The 15,313-nt window shown below is 45.7% G+C and overlaps 4 protein-coding genes across 4 annotated transcripts; 2 read left to right on the plus strand and 2 right to left on the minus strand.

Annotated features, from left to right (window-relative positions):
* The first annotated feature begins 2,328 nt into the window (after positions 1-2,328).
* LOC131688007 (uncharacterized) lies at positions 2,329-5,745 on the plus strand. The gene has a single exon (XM_058972131.1). The coding sequence runs from the start codon at positions 2,329-2,331 to the stop codon at positions 5,743-5,745; it is 3,417 nt and encodes a 1,138-aa protein (XP_058828114.1).
* Positions 5,746-6,928: 1,183 nt separating this feature from the next.
* On the minus strand, positions 6,929-7,510 carry LOC131688008 (uncharacterized). Its single transcript, XM_058972132.1, has one exon. It carries the CDS (start codon positions 7,508-7,510, stop codon positions 6,929-6,931), a length of 582 nt encoding a protein of 193 aa, XP_058828115.1.
* Positions 7,511-11,993: 4,483 nt separating this feature from the next.
* Positions 11,994-13,094, plus strand: LOC131692480 (transmembrane protein 223). Its single transcript, XM_058979552.1, has 2 exons — positions 11,994-12,729; positions 12,787-13,094. The coding sequence occupies exons 1-2, from the start codon at positions 12,315-12,317 to the stop codon at positions 13,077-13,079; spliced, it is 708 nt and encodes a 235-aa protein (XP_058835535.1). The 5' UTR covers positions 11,994-12,314; the 3' UTR covers positions 13,080-13,094.
* A 387-nt stretch (positions 13,095-13,481) lies between these two features.
* On the minus strand, positions 13,482-13,883 carry LOC131692481 (H/ACA ribonucleoprotein complex subunit 3). The gene is made up of 2 exons (XM_058979553.1): positions 13,727-13,883; positions 13,482-13,666 (listed from the first exon to the last, which is right to left on the minus strand). Exons 1-2 carry the CDS (start codon positions 13,778-13,780, stop codon positions 13,526-13,528), a joined length of 195 nt encoding a protein of 64 aa, XP_058835536.1. The 5' UTR covers positions 13,781-13,883; the 3' UTR covers positions 13,482-13,525.
* Positions 13,884-15,313: the final 1,430 nt, after the last annotated feature.

Here is a 15,313-nt window from a genome sequence, read left to right on the forward strand (position 1 = left end):
ACATCCCCGTCTTCTGCGACACTGACATAATCGTCCTCCTCGAACGCCCGATTGTCCACCTGCGCACCATTCAGATGTTCATTTTAGTACTGCCTCCACCTTTCGACCACCTCACGTGCGTTCGTCAAGATGCCACCTTCCTTGTCTCTACACATTTCGGCCCGCGGCACAAAACCGTTGCGAGAGTCATACAGCTTCTTGAAGAACGCCGGCGTTTCCTGAGAGCGATACAGCATCTCCATCTCCTCTCTCTCAGACTCTTCCAGGCGGCGCTTTTTGTCCTGAAAAAGACGAGTCTGCTGTTTTCGCTTCCGTCGATATGACTCCACGTTCTGGCGAGTGGCTTGAAGCAACATCGCTGCACGCGCTGCATTCTTCTCGTCCAATATCTCTTGGCACTCGCCATCGAACCAATCGTTCCGTCAACTCCTCTGTACGTATCACAGGACGCTCTCCGCAGTGCTGCTTATGGCTGCTTTAGTCCTGGTCCAGCAGTCCTCAAAGGGAGTGTTCGGAAGTACGATCAGCCACCCTACACTACAACCCTGCGACTCTATCACACCAGCACGAACGACAGCGAGTAAAACCACATATGGGGATATGTGTGGTGATTGCCATCGCAGGTAGCAGCGCGAGATGTCCCAGAGACGATTTTGACGATCACCACCAGCAACACATCGACAGAAACCATCAACCGTGCGAGTGATAAGGACGGCCGATTATCCCGGAGATACCACTGATAAGAGCGGGGAGAGTTGATAACAATCTCCCGCTCCCACACCCGACGGAAAACATCGCATCACTGCTGCCGAAGGTCTGATGATGATCTAAATTTGGAGCACCGATCAGTACCCATCGAAATCAATCTGCAATCAGTTCACCGGGAAGCATGCGCGGTGGATCCGCATGAAGTTTTAATTTGTTCTGTAATATGTTCTGTTAGTTTAAGTGTAAAATAAATCTAGTAGCATGTTTATCTAGTATGTAGCAAATAAAGGCGTTGTTTAAGTTACGCATGGTGTGTTCCGGATTTTAAACCGAAAAACATTTACTGGTGGTTCCACGGTTGGTTGTTCCCCTGGAATAAGAACGAAATTTGGTTGTGCTGTGGCTGGGTTGCTGCAGTGCCCCTCGATGTTGGAAATTGGAATTCCTTCCAACGCTACCATTGCTCAGGACTATCGACGGATTGAAGGTAATTGGCCATCTCCCCAACATTCTGGTCCTTCGAGCCGGATCGGAACCGCCTTGGAAAGGACGCTATCGACACTGGGTCGACGCTGGTACCACACCGACGCTAGGAATCGCCATTGCTGAAGCCGCAGGAATTCAATAGCGGGCGCCATCGTGCCAACGAACAATTGGCCTATTCAACAACTCGCTTGGCGCCTGGAATTGGCATCGCTTCGGACGGACCGCCATTGCTGCTGCTAGTTTACACGTGGCTTGGACCCAGCGGATTGGATTTTTGTCCAGGTTAGTGAATTCTTGCATGCTATATGTCCAGCCGAACTTGGCAAATTCAACAAGCTAACACATGGTTTTCTATGCCCTTGTTAATCCGAACCCATTCATTGGAGCTGTTGTGTGACTCAACTGGAATCATCTGCTGGAAAACACGGTTGATTGCCGTGGTTCGGCAATTTGGCCTACGATTTCTACACGGCGCGGTTATCCTCGAGTATGAAATTATCGCAACACCGCTGACGGTGAGGAAAGCCGTCCTTTGCAAGGATCAACTAAGCCAATCGACTACGCTAGGAGCAACTCAAGGACACCCGTGGTACGAAGAGGAGGCGCCACGATTTTTTTGCTCAGGTAAATTTACAATTAGTGTACTACCGAAGCTAGGCATTCAGAAATACACCATTTTAATTTTGAATTGATCCTCTTCGTGTTACCACTACTATTGCTGAGCCCTGTTTGCCTATTCGGCACAAATAAGTCTTCGAACTGGTGATTTTGCAGCATTTTTGGAATATTTCACCGTTTTTTTGCATTTGGTTGGAACTAATCAAACAATTGGTGCCGTTATTGGTTTGTGTGGTGAGTTGCACGGTATATGCCCGGCCGAAGCCGGAGGTTTTCGATTACTACACCACGTTCTTTCCTCTTCGCTCCACTTGTTTGCTGATTTGCGAGTTTTAATATCCTTGGAGGATTTGGTGTGACGTCACGACGTTGTGAAGACTGATTTATCTGACTGATGGAACTGGAGCGTCGCTATTTGTTCTGTCGGGTCAGTAGCTTCATGCAGTATATGCCTAGGATTCTTCACAGATAACTACACCACGCCTCTCTCTCTTTCTGTTTACTGTGAAGTGCATGATGCCTGCGGCAAGTTCGTCTTCAAACAAAAAACCACCGTCAATGCGGGCGTTGACGGCAAGGTTGAAGGAAATACAACTATCCTTCAGCGATATTTGGCGGTTTGTACAATCCTTCAAGGAGTCTAACACGGTTACTGATATCGAAGTACGCCTTGGTAAGTTGGAAGAATTGTGGGAAAGCTTCAGTGATACCTTTGTTGAAATCCTATCCCACGATGACTACAACGTTGAAGGGTCGGCGTACGAGAAGGAGCGAATGGAATTCAGTGACAACTATTACGAGGTCAAGACCTTCTTAATGGACAAGGTCAAGGAGCTTCAGGAACCCCAGGTTTTGGAGCAGTCTCTTCGAGCAGGTGATGGTTTGCCGCATGGGACCTCAGACCACGTCCGCCTTCCCCAAATTAAACTTCAAACATTCAATGGTGACGTGGACGAATGGTTGAGCTTCCGGGACTTGTTCACTTCGCTCATACACTGGAAGGTGGACCTACCAGAGGTGGAGAAGTTCCACTATTTGAAGGGGTGTCTTCAAGGGGAGCCTAAAAGCTTGATCGACCCACTCCAAATCACCAAAGCCAATTATCAGGTGGCATGGGAAATGCTGTTGAGGCGATACAACAACAGCAAGCAATTGAAGAAGCGGCAGGTGCAGTCGCTCTTTAATCTACCTACACTCTCCAAGGAATCAGTCACAGATCTCCACGTTCTCGTTGAAGGCTTCGAAAGAATCGTGCAGACTCTCGATCAGGTGATTCAACCGGCGGATTATAAGGACTTGCTGTTGGTCAACATTCTCACTGCTAGACTGGATCCGGTCACTCGACGGGGGTGGGAAGAGGTCTCCGCTTCAAAGGAGAGTGATACGCTGGTAGATTTGTCGGATTTTCTGCGGCGTAGAATCCAGGTTTTGGATTGCTTACCGTCAAGAGCGGTTGACACTAGGGGTGTTCAACAGGCAGCGCAACAACTGAAGCCGAAACAGCAACCAGTGAGGACCAGCTATAGTTCGACCCAAGCGTCTGGGGGGCGCTGTGTATCCTGTTCAGCGGATCACCTATTGTACCAGTGTAGCGCTTTTCAAAAGATGGCCGTAACGGACAGAGATGCACTGTTGAAGGTTCATGCGCTCTGTCGGAATTGCTTCAGAGCAGGACACCAGGCAAGGGATTGTCAATCGAAATTCTCTTGTCGAAATTGTAAGGGTCGTCACCACACACTAGTATGCTTTAAGCCGGAGAGAAATAATGATGCAAGGGTTACAGAAGCTGCTGTGAGCCCATCACTTTCCAAGGAACCAATTACCTCTGCTTCAACCCAAGTGGCTAATGTAGCTGCCACTGATGTTATCGTGTCTGGTGCGACTCACCAGTCTTCTTCTAAGGTCTTACTGGCTACAGCAGTTGTTTTGATTGAGGACGAGGAAGGCAATCGATTTCCCGCTCGCGCCCTCCTAGACTCGGGCTCGGAATGCAACTTTATTACGGAGCGGTTGAGTCAGCGGCTAAAGGTTTTTCGTGATCGTGTGGATATATCAGTCCTCGGAATTGGAGAAACTGGAACCAAGGTTAAGCACAGGTTACGTGTAGTGATACGGTCACGAATATCTTCATTTTCTCGAGAGTTGGATTTATTAGTTCTACCCAAGGCTATGGTCAACCTTCCAACCTCTACTATCAACACGGATAGATGGATAATACCGGATGGAATTCATCTAGCAGATCCTACTTTTTTCGAGTCTGGCGATGTGGACCTCGTGCTCGGCATCGAATCCTTCTTCGACTTTTTCGAAACCGGTCGAAGAATTTCTATTGGGGAAGGCCTACCGACTCTCAATGAGTCCGTGTTCGGATGGGTTATATGCGGCGGCGTTTCGGTTTCAACCCAAGCTCTATACATTAATTGTAACGTATCTACACTGGATGTGCTTGATAAGTCGATGCCTCGCGTTTGGTCTTGTGAGGAGGAAGAGTCTGGTAAGACTCACTCACTGGAGGAGAAACGCTGCGAGGAGCTGTTTCTACATACGGTTCAAAGGAATCCAGACGGTTGGTACACCGTCGCTTTACCCAAGAATGATGACGTACTTTCATGGTTGGGCGAGTCAAGGGACATCGCAATCCGACGGCTTCAAGGAACGGAACGTAGCCTGGCAAAGGATTCATCACTACGGGATCAGTACGCTGTCTTCATGGAGGGATATCTAGCACCGAGGCACATGAGTAGGGTCGACGATGTTTCTGCAGGATCAGTCAAATGGTGCTATGTACCGCACCACACGGAGGTTAAGGAATCAAGCACTACTACCAAGGTTCGCGTGGTCTTCGCTGCTTGTTGTAAGACATCTTTGGAAGTTTCGCTGGTTGGGCCAGTGATACAGGAGGATCTACGATCCATAATATTACGAAGTCGGGCCAAACAGATTATTCTCGTGTCCGACGTGAAGAAAATGTTCCGGCAGATCAATGTCAGCCCACAATATCGACTATTGCAGTGTATTCTTTGGCGTGACACGCTAACAGATAAAATTGATATTTACGAGGTGAATACAGTTACGTATGGTACCAAATCAGCACCGTTTTTGGATACCAGGACGATTCAACAGCTGGCTTTGGATGAGGAGAACCACTTTCCACTTGCTGCAAGGGCGCTCATGGACGACACGTATATGTACGATGTGATCACGGGCGCAGATGAGGTCGATACAGTACTGAAGCTACAAACGCAGCTGGACACGATGATGTCAAGGGGAAAATTTCGATTACGAAAGTGGGCATCAAACTGTTCTTCAGTGCTAGAAGGTATGTCCGAGGATGAGCTAGCAATTCGGACGTCGGATGGAATCGTGTTGGACCCAGACCCAACACTTAAACCCTTGGGATTGACATGGATGCCAATCACGGATACGTGGAAGTTCCAATTCACGATTCCCACCGTGCACACTACAACATCGCCAACTAAACGCTATGTGTTGTCCGTGATTACCACTCTATTTGACCCTTTGGGGCTTTTGGGAGCTGCTATTACTTCGGCAATGATTTCTATGCAGCTACTGAGGACGTTACGAAACGAAACCAATAACAGGGTAGGTTGGGACCAAACACTACCTCCAACGGTGGGTGAGTCCTGGAAAAGATACCACGAACAATTTTTGCTTTTCAACCAACTCCGGATTGATCGTTACCTGGTCATGCCGGAAACCTTGAAGATCGAGATTCACTGCTGCTCGGATGCCTCGGAGAAGACTTACGACGGTCGCCTGTACACGAGGAGTCAGAATCCAAAGGGGGAGTTCAGAGTCCGACGGCTATTCCACATAGCTAAGGTGGCTTCTCTGAAGTCTCAGATCAATTCTAGAATGAAACTTTGCGACGCACTTCCAGTGGTTCAGCTCTTGGGGAAGGCTGCTTCATGAACGTTGATCACATTAGTCGTAAATCTGACAGTGGCAAACAATACAATTAGGGAGTGCTGCAAGTGGGGACACGCCCCAGGTCTTATACCTAGAAGAATTCGTTTGGAAAATAACATCTGGCTGCAATGTCCGTCCTGGATGGCGAGGAGACAAAATGTATGGCCTACAAACCCAGATTCCCGACCGAATAGCGAGGGAGAGGAAGCGAAACTTTACATGGTAGATACTGGGACTGCCTTCGTTTACGCTGATTTCAACCACTTCATGAGCAAATTTTCATCATACATCAAACTCATATATCGCACTGCATATTGGCTGCGGTTGATTAATATTCTACTAGTACCAGCAAGGAATAGAAATTACGTAACGTGTCACTCCCAGATAAAGACATAGGAATCGTCGAACCAACACTCAACTGAAACCCCCCACCCTTCCACTATCCCATCCCATCGAAGAGGAACCGTTTTTTCTCTCTCTTTTCAGAAATTAGACGAATTTCTGGGTGGGTGAGGATGTTCGGAAGTACGATCAGCCACCCTACACTACAACCCTGCGACTCTATCACACCAGCACGAACGACAGCGAGTAAAACCACATATGGGGATATGTGTGGTGATTGCCATCGCAGGTAGCAGCGCGAGATGTCCCAGAGACGATTTTGACGATCACCACCAGCAACACATCGACAGAAACCATCAACCGTGCGAGTGATAAGGACGGCCGATTATCCCGGAGATACCACTGATAAGAGCGGGGAGAGTTGATAACAATCTCCCGCTCCCACACCCGACGGAAAACATCGCATCACTGCTGCCGAAGGTCTGATGATGATCTAAATTTGGAGCACCGATCAGTACCCATCGAAATCAATCTGCAATCAGTTCACCGGGAAGCATGCGCGGTGGATCCGCATGAAGTTTTAATTTGTTCTGTAATATGTTCTGTTAGTTTAAGTGTAAAATAAATCTAGTAGCATGTTTATCTAGTATGTAGCAAATAAAGGCGTTGTTTAAGTTACGCATGGTGTGTTCCGGATTTTAAACCGAAAAACATTTACTGGTGGTTCCACGGTTGGTTGTTCCCCTGGAATAAGAACGAAATTTGGTTGTGCTGTGGCTGGGTTGCTGCAGTGCCCCTCGATGTTGGGAATTGGAATTCCTTCCAACGCTACCATTGCTCAGGACTATCGACGGATTGAAGGTAATTGGCCATCTCCCCAACAGGGAGCATCGATGAGTTCCTCCTCCAGTGGCAGTGTTGCTTCAAGATGCTGCGCGTATGTTGTCGCGACGTTGGTTTCCCTCAGTCGGTCCAGGTTATACCGCAGCGGGCACCGGTATTTTACACTGTTCACTATGGACAGTTTTGGACGCAGTTTAACCATGACCAGATAGTGGTCCGAGTCTATGTTAGCGCCCTGATAGGTCCTTACGTCGATAATGTCCGAGAAGTGCCGTCCATCAATCAGAACATGATCAATTTGCGTCTCTGTTTGTTGCGGTGATCTACAGATGTATCGATGCAGGAGGCGGTGATGGAAGAAGGTGCTCCTTATGACCATGTTCTTGGAGGTGGCGAAATCGATTAGTCTTAGGCCGTTCTCGTTCGTCTGCTGGTGGGCGCTGAACCTTCCAATTACCGGTCTGTATTCCACCTCCTGGCCAACCTGAGCATTAAGGTCGCCGATGACGATCTTTACATCATGTCTTGGGCAGCGATCGAGGCACATCTCTTCCACGATATTGTTAACTGCTATGTCAGGCATGTAGCGATACTAGCAACACGGCTTCTATAAACTTTAGAGTTAATCTTATCATTTGCGCATAACAGTGTATTTTCTCTTTCGTGTATCTCTTTTTTCTACTTCCTGTATCACTATGAACAAAAGCATAAGAATATAAGCCGAGTCTTAACTGTACCGCGTGTGTAATACGTTTATTCTGATTTTTCGCCGAATTCCGTACGATTGTGCGTGTCTGATTGAAAAATCCCACAAGGCATACCCTCGGACTTCTTCGAACCTACGGCATTCGAAGCCCAAATATTTCGGTGTCTCTTGTACGTTTAAACTGATGCAGGTATTTCCAGAAGCATTGATTCGCGGACAAAAACTGCGTCAAATAGAAGTTCACCTCTCCATGCTTCCTATGTACCCCATCAGACACAGTTGGGATGAGAGGATGAGTCCACCTTCCTTTCTCCGCGTTGTCCCACTCTTGCTACCACTTATCCGTCGAGTCCGCGAGGATCAGTCTACTTGCATTACGTGCACTTCTCCGCTGGTAGCATTCCACGTCCTCAGCCAGAGCGATGCAGATGGGAATCAGCCCGGAAATTGCGCATACCGCCTCCGACGATATCGTTCTGTATGCACTCGCGACACGAACAGCCATCAGGCGAAACGTGAATTTCGTCCGGTTGCGCTTTGAGTTCAGTGCAGCATCCCAGGCTGGTACGCCAAACCTCAGTATTGAGGATGAGACACCCGCCAGGAGAGTTGTCCTCGCAGCCTTCTCACACACATAGTCGACATGGCTGTTGTAATTTAACCGATCATCGACTATCACACCAGGTTCTTCAGCGCTCACATCGAGCCTTCTCACACACATAGTCGACATGGCTGTTGTAATTTAACCGATCATCGACTATCACACCAGGTTCTTCAGCGCTCACATCGATGGAATGGATTGTCCCCCGACGTTGATCACGATACACTGAATCTCCTGGTGGTTTCCCTAATTTTGGCAGCAACACCAGCTTCTGGATTTCCATCCATATGGAAAGTAGCCATCGTCCAGGAACTTTTGCAACACTATCCTGAAATAAGCGGAAACGCCAGGATCGCAGTCTTCAGTGCCACGTTGAGGATACCATCCGGGCCGGGAGCTTTCATTGCTTTCATCCCTTTTGCTCGTCGTTGGAAATTCGATTGTCAGCAGCATTTCCATCGCCTGCATCAACGTACGGTGTAGACCCTCCACGATAATTTTCAGTTTGTCGGTGCACATTTTGACTGGCGCCATTGGGCCCGTGCTCCTGGCCATAAAGACACGGTAAGCATTGCCTCAGCATTGGACGCGTCTTCTAGCTTTTAGGCAGGTATCCACCAGTACGTAGGACGCCGGTAGTTTCTCGGCTCCATTTTCCTCGGCATTGTTACCTCACATGCCCTAGTTACTGTTCTCGACAGCTCGTCGGCACTCGGAATTAGAGCGACGCTGTTACCACGAAGTGCTTCCACATAAAGGTCCTCGTCGAAGTCCTTTATTTTCTACTTCCGCTCGCCAGACCTCACTCTCACCTTTACCGAACAATATCGCCAAGGAATGGTGTAGTGGATCGCCTGGTGGTCACTATATGTGTACTGCTCACTAACTCGCCAATTCATGTTATTCATCAGCGATGCGCTGCTGAATGTTATGCCAATGATGGATTCCTGGCGGTCTTTACGGAATGTGCAAGCGGAACATTCGTTGCACAGCCTTACGTCTAGTTTCGCTAGTGCTTTGAATAGGCTGTAACCTCTTGCGTTGGTCAGCCTGCTATCCCACTCCATGGCCCAAACGTTAAAGTCTTCTCCTATAACAACCGGCGTTCGTCTGACTAAAGAGTCGGTTAGTACTTATAGCATCCAATTGTACTGATCTGGTATCCACCGCGACCAGCTACAAACGAATACGCCGTTGATCCTGTCGATCACGAAACCTTCGCGTGTGCTATCCCCCACCGTTTGGCCGGGAGGAACGCGATACGTCGCACTTCGTTTCTGTTGTTGACTGCCACAACAGTGCAATGTCGCAATGATTGCGATTAGACTGGGTTATCTCCATCATTGTTGGGCTGCCTTCGCCTTTCTGTACGCAGTGCATTTGAAGCCTCCCGTCTTGTTGTCGTTTTCGTCTTCCGGTTTGCAGATCATACATCTTGGTTATTTCGTGCAGTCTCTAGTAACGTATCCCTTTTCTCCGCATTTTCTATACAGTGCAGACCTGTTCAGGCCCTTGCAGTTTCTCACATGATGTCCGAGATCCGAGCACGTGAAGCATCACTCCATCTGCTTGATAACTCGCGAAGCGATTCTCATAGCGAATCCCAACTGACTATTGAACTTTTATCTCGCCGGTCTCCGCCAGGTTGTTGGCAACGACCACCGGTAGTCGAATCGCCGCCGTTTGAGTGCCTCCATACGATTTCCAAATCCAGATAGTCGCCTAGTCGCCGATACACATAGTTTGCACTACTCGATCAGTACACGCAGAATTTTATTTATGCATCGATAGCATACTTTTCTATCTGCCTCTCGTTTCTTCTGCTGTAAATTTTATGCATTGGATATATTCGGTCTATCGACTCATTGAATGCTTACTAGAAGTATATGCATGAAAATGCATAAAAATCACAGCAGAAGAAAAGAGACGGGAATAGAAAGTATGCTAACTATGCATATTTTTGTCTCAATGTATACTTTCAGCTCTTCTACGGTTATCTCGTCTAGACCCTTGCACACGACTCTGGCTTCGTGTGGCAGGGCTCTAATGTTCGCTTCGCTGCCCAACGATTTAGCAAGGAGCTCGCGGTAGGTCAAGCTCTTGACAGAAGGATGCATTTTATGCTCAAAGATCATCCTGCCTTTCTGAGTGCACCTCGTTTTAACAACATTCTCTCTCAACTACTTCAGCTTTGGCTCCTATCTCACTTTCTGAAGAAGAGCGGCGTAGGATGTCTTATCGTTCGCTTGGATGTTCAGTGCATCGGTTATCTTTCTTCTTTGGTTCCTTATTTCTTTAGTTTTCGTTCCTTCAGCTTCGCTCACTGGCTTCCCACGACACAACAGCCACGGTCTTATCCAACATCCCTCTGGTCGATGGTGTCCTCTAGCTCGCTCTTCTGCTTTTCGGGTCCTGTATGTAAGTGCGCCTGTGTGTATGTGACCATAAATGTCACTCACTTTTCACAGAGATGGCCGAACCGATTTTCACAAACTAAGTCTCAGATGAAAGGTATAACGTTCTCATCGGCTGCTATTACATTTCTAATGGATCTAACTTCTGGTTCCGGAATCACAGAATGATGAGTACGATCACGCAGAAAATCCAGATTTCAACGAATACTGCGAAGAATTTATAAACGTGACAAAACTTTTCAAAACTGTATAGATTAATCAAATATAGGTTTGTTTTCAACGAAGAAAACTGCATTAGTGTTCGTAAGGATGGACGACAAGAGCTCAATAAAAAGTAACTACACGAATTACGGCAGGGTTGATTGATGGAACGATGACCTTGGAACAAGTATGTCGCGTACACGAAATGGGTCATCGGAAGGTCAATTGAGCTAACACTTACCTAAATTCGTAGTGCTTAAAAGTCTACTAAGGTCTACTAGGGGGGAGGAGGGGTTAAAAATTCTCAAATTTCGGTCTACGTGGTTTATGAACGGTCCCTAACAATACAGTACCTTAGCAATGTTTGTTAAAGATCTGCGCGAATATCGATCACAATTTGTAGCAAAAAAATTAAAAAATAATTCTGATAATTAGCTTTCCTCAGTATAGCGATCGCCCGATCGAATTGTAACACCGAATGGTCATCGTATTGTGCGCTGTTAGTGGAACGATTATTGAAGGCCATTTTCGTATACGTGATTTCGAATATTCTATGTTCTGTACTTGTGCCGCTGGGACTACAATCGGCTGAATCCATTGCGCCGACTCGAACCGAACTAGGCTTTTTCTTCGAGGGAGAAAATCAAAAATTATGATTTGACGTTCAATGTTTAAGTTGAGAATTGAAATGAACGCCTACCGCGATGTGAAAATTGAGACTAAAGGAACCAGCCCCCTGGCAACCCTATACCATCATATGGAGTTTGACAGCGACCTACATATATGGGGCGTTATAGCTTTAAAGCCCCAAACAAAGAATTATGTTCGGCACTATGCTCGATATTCAAGCATTCCACACGACGTTTTGCATCTTGTCGGATGATTTAATATCATATCATTCAGAAAATCGACATTTTGTAACTAAATACAGCTTCTATTCATTCGGTTCAAAATCAATGTTTTGCCTTTCATGGCAGTGATGCTGGCTGTACAGAGACGTCGTCTTTGACAGGGGGCTGAAAGGAACGGCTTGTCAAAATTAACACGACTGATATGTCAACATTGACACTGGACAGACGACTTGTCAAAGTGAGGTGCGCATTTGGGAACGCAGTCACGAATAAAAAGCTGAATACTTGAATGTTTATAGCAGTACCTAATGGTAAAAATGTGAAACAGTTTCATTATAAAACCTATGTTTTCAACAAACGATTGTTTTCGAATAAACTTGTTCTACCAAACACACCGTGAAATCGTTCCGTACCGTGGATATTGATGGGCAAGACTGTCGGATCGTGTTAATGGGTCTTTACTCCCGCGCAACGCAACATTAAATGTTGCATACTTTATTATGCAACAACGAACATAATCGCTGAAACACAAATCAGTGATTAGTAAATAAAATTGTTATTAGATAATAAAAGTGATACGAAAATTTGTGTTAACAAGTTTAAACTTTTCTACAATGATTCTACGGCTACTGACCTCGAATATTCGTTTCAACGGGTCGCTCCGAACAAATGTGCTTGGAAATATTAGATCACAGCCTACCAATATCGCGCAAACCCCAATCAGTTCTAATTTCAGCACAAGCCGGCTTTCAGCGGCATCCGTAGGCAATCGTGCATACGATGTTAGTACCAACGTTGCTAAAGATGTGATACTGTTTAAGTACGAGAATCCACGGTTCTTTCGTGTGCTAAACATCTTTGCTATAAGTCAGTTTCTGTTCTGGGGATATCTATCGCATTTCGCTTTTACAACGCTCAAGGATGCACCTGTGCCGCAACAGGACACCGATCAGCTGGCCTGGTACGAGAAAATTAACTTGGGAGAAAATAAATTTAGGAATGGAATAACGATTATGTCCTTCCTGATCGGTAACTTATTTATACTTATTGAACTGCATAAGTGTAATAAAAATTTGCTACTTACAGGCTACGGCATTTTAGCTGCATCGTGGACATTTACCTTGCGATCGGTACGTTTTCTGATTCTACGCAAGGGTGGTCAAAAGGTCAGTGTAGTTACCTACACGCCGTTCGGAAAAAATCGGATTATGGATGTTCCATTGAACTGCATTTCAGCTCAAGAATCTAGAGAGGCTGCACGTGTGACGATACCCATCAAAATTAAGAACCGATCTCTTTTCTATGTCGTGGATAAAAAAGGTGAATTTACTAATACACGATTGTATGATTACACCGTCGGAATGAAACGAACTAAATGAAATGAACTAAAATCCTATTTCAGGTTGAAATAGGATTTTAGTACACAATCTTGCCTTTTATTACACGAGAAAATTTATCAGGTGTTGGGGATGTGAATGTTCACTACGGGTTCATAAAAAGAGAGAATTATATTGAGCGGTCCCCTAGAAATATTTGTTTAGGTATCCTACAATACAATTCATTTCACCGTAACGTTTTAAAATTTCCGATTGATCCTGATTTATTTTGATATGAAAATTTCTGTTGCAAGTTAGATAATCGCATTAAAATAGGTTTCGAATCCGTAGTTCAGCATAGGCCGAATCTCCGAAACTAACCGTCCGACTGATGGGACGTATCTTCTGGCAACGGAATAAATTCGCCCTCTCCTTCTACCTGCTACCAAATAATCACTCAGCGTGTATATTTTAAACTTCATTTATTGCCTTAAATAGTAAATATTACTTTAATAAACTGGAGCAGGTTTCTGCGTCAGTAGCAAACCGAACCTTTTCTTTATGATAATCCTATGGCGCGAGTACTTGTCCTCAGGAGAGAAGCGCGCTGGATGAGCAGATTGGGTTGGCGTTCCCTCGGGGTTATGTTTCTAAATATAATGTAACTTATAATGTATGTTTACAATGATTGGAATTCATGTCATACATACCTTCAAGGTGTAAATTCGCTCACCATTTTCACCGATATCGTACATAAGATACATTTTAGGAGAGAAAAATAGTTATAAATCGTCACAACTGCACGAACACGCGTGTTGAAGTTGAAAATGAATTATTATTATTGTTTGTTGATGTTTCGTTCGGATTACATTGACAGGTGACAGCTAGCGAAGGAATAACCGAGACTTGGGTGAAACTAACCACCAAAAAATCCATCCGCCAAAATATTTTAGAGGTACTAGTAGCGACATCTAGCGGTAAATAGCTAAACTAAAACAGCGCCACCTGTATTTCAGATATGTAAGCTTGTGAATTAAACCACAAAAATCTAACCACCAATTTTTTAAAAATTCAATTTTCATAAAACTAATAAAGCAATGGCAAAGGAAAAGGTTGTAAAACATAGTGGTTTCTGCATTCGTAACCCAACTTTGTACCGGGAAACAAGTGCTTTTTGTTCTCTCCGGTGTGGTTTAGTTTTTTCGGTGGTACGAAGGTGCTTGCTGTGGCAGAGGCTGCAGTAAAGCATTAGTAATAAACAGTCCCGCGAGTGATAGTTATTACCTGCGATATCGGTGCAGTGAAGTTACTAAACAGTTTTCTTGCCTGAAAGACGGCTTTGTTTAGACGAGCTATATCAGCTCTATTGTGTGAAGGTCACGCGGGTGACGGATAAAACAAACGAAGGATCAATTCACCTACCAGCTCGTCAGGAACCAACTGGTGAAGTGTTTTGTTTTTTACTTTTCTTATCGATTTTTTTTTCTTTTTATTGCTTTTGATTTTTTATTTTGATTTAAGTTAAACAGTGCGGTCGAGCGTGTTGCTCCCGCAACAAAATGGAACAAACAGAAGGATCACCCTCCGAAGACGAATATTATGGGGAAGAAGAACATATATCTGATACTGAGACAGATAATGTTATGATCGATCCACTTCCCCCCAATGTCTCACAGCCCCCCCGAGTCAAGGTTTACCAGGATGGATCCGCTGGTCCTTGGGTGGTATACTTTCGGCCCAAAAATAAACCGTTAAACAGCATAACTGTTGCACGGGAGCTGACAAAACGATACTCGGCCGTAACCGAGATTAAAAAGGTTCAGTCAGATAAACTGCGCGTAGTCGTTACTGACTTGAAACAGGCCAATGACATCGTTAGCAATAGCCTCTTTACGCTGGAGTATCGCGTCTACATTCCTTCTCGTGATGTGGAGATCGACGGTGTGGTAAGTGATGCGGGTCTAACTGTCGATGATCTGATGAATGATGGGGCTGGCCGCTTTAAGGACCCTAACCTTCAATCAGTTAAGATTTTGGAGTGCAAGCAATTGCACTCAAAGTCCATCGAAGATGGTAATTACTATCCATCAGACTCGTTTCGCGTAACCTTCGCCGGATCTGCACTTCCGAGCTACGTTGAAGTGGGAGGAGCTCGTCTACCTGTACGCCTGTTTGTACCGCGGGTCATGAATTGTTCCAATTGCAAGCAGCTAGGTCACACGGCCACCTACTGTAGCAACAAGCAACGGTGCGGTAAATGTGGGGAACGCCATGCGGATGATACTTGCAGTAGCCCC

This window comes from Topomyia yanbarensis, chromosome 3 (assembly GCF_030247195.1).
Source record: "Topomyia yanbarensis strain Yona2022 chromosome 3, ASM3024719v1, whole genome shotgun sequence".
NCBI lineage: Eukaryota > Metazoa > Arthropoda > Insecta > Diptera > Culicidae > Topomyia > Topomyia yanbarensis.

What these genes read in the sequence shown, in the direction of transcription:
- LOC131688007 (XM_058972131.1), top strand. Translation starts at nt 2,329, where the DNA reads ATGCCTGCGGCAAGTTCGTCTTCAAACAAAAAACCACCGTCAATGCGG.
- LOC131688008 (XM_058972132.1), bottom strand. Translation starts at nt 7,510, where the DNA reads ATGCCTGACATAGCAGTTAACAATATCGTGGAAGAGATGTGCCTCGAT.
- LOC131692480 (XM_058979552.1), top strand. Translation starts at nt 12,315, where the DNA reads ATGATTCTACGGCTACTGACCTCGAATATTCGTTTCAACGGGTCGCTC. An exon ending in GATTATGTCCTTCCTGATCG is followed by an intron (nt 12,730 to 12,786) that starts GTAACTTATTTA and finishes TGCTACTTACAG; the next exon opens with GCTACGGCATTTTAGCTGCA.
- LOC131692481 (XM_058979553.1), bottom strand. Translation starts at nt 13,780, where the DNA reads ATGTATCTTATGTACGATATCGGTGAAAATGGTGAGCGAATTTACACC. An exon ending in AGCGAATTTACACCTTGAAG is followed by an intron (nt 13,667 to 13,726) that starts GTATGTATGACA and finishes CATTATATTTAG; the next exon opens with AAACATAACCCCGAGGGAAC.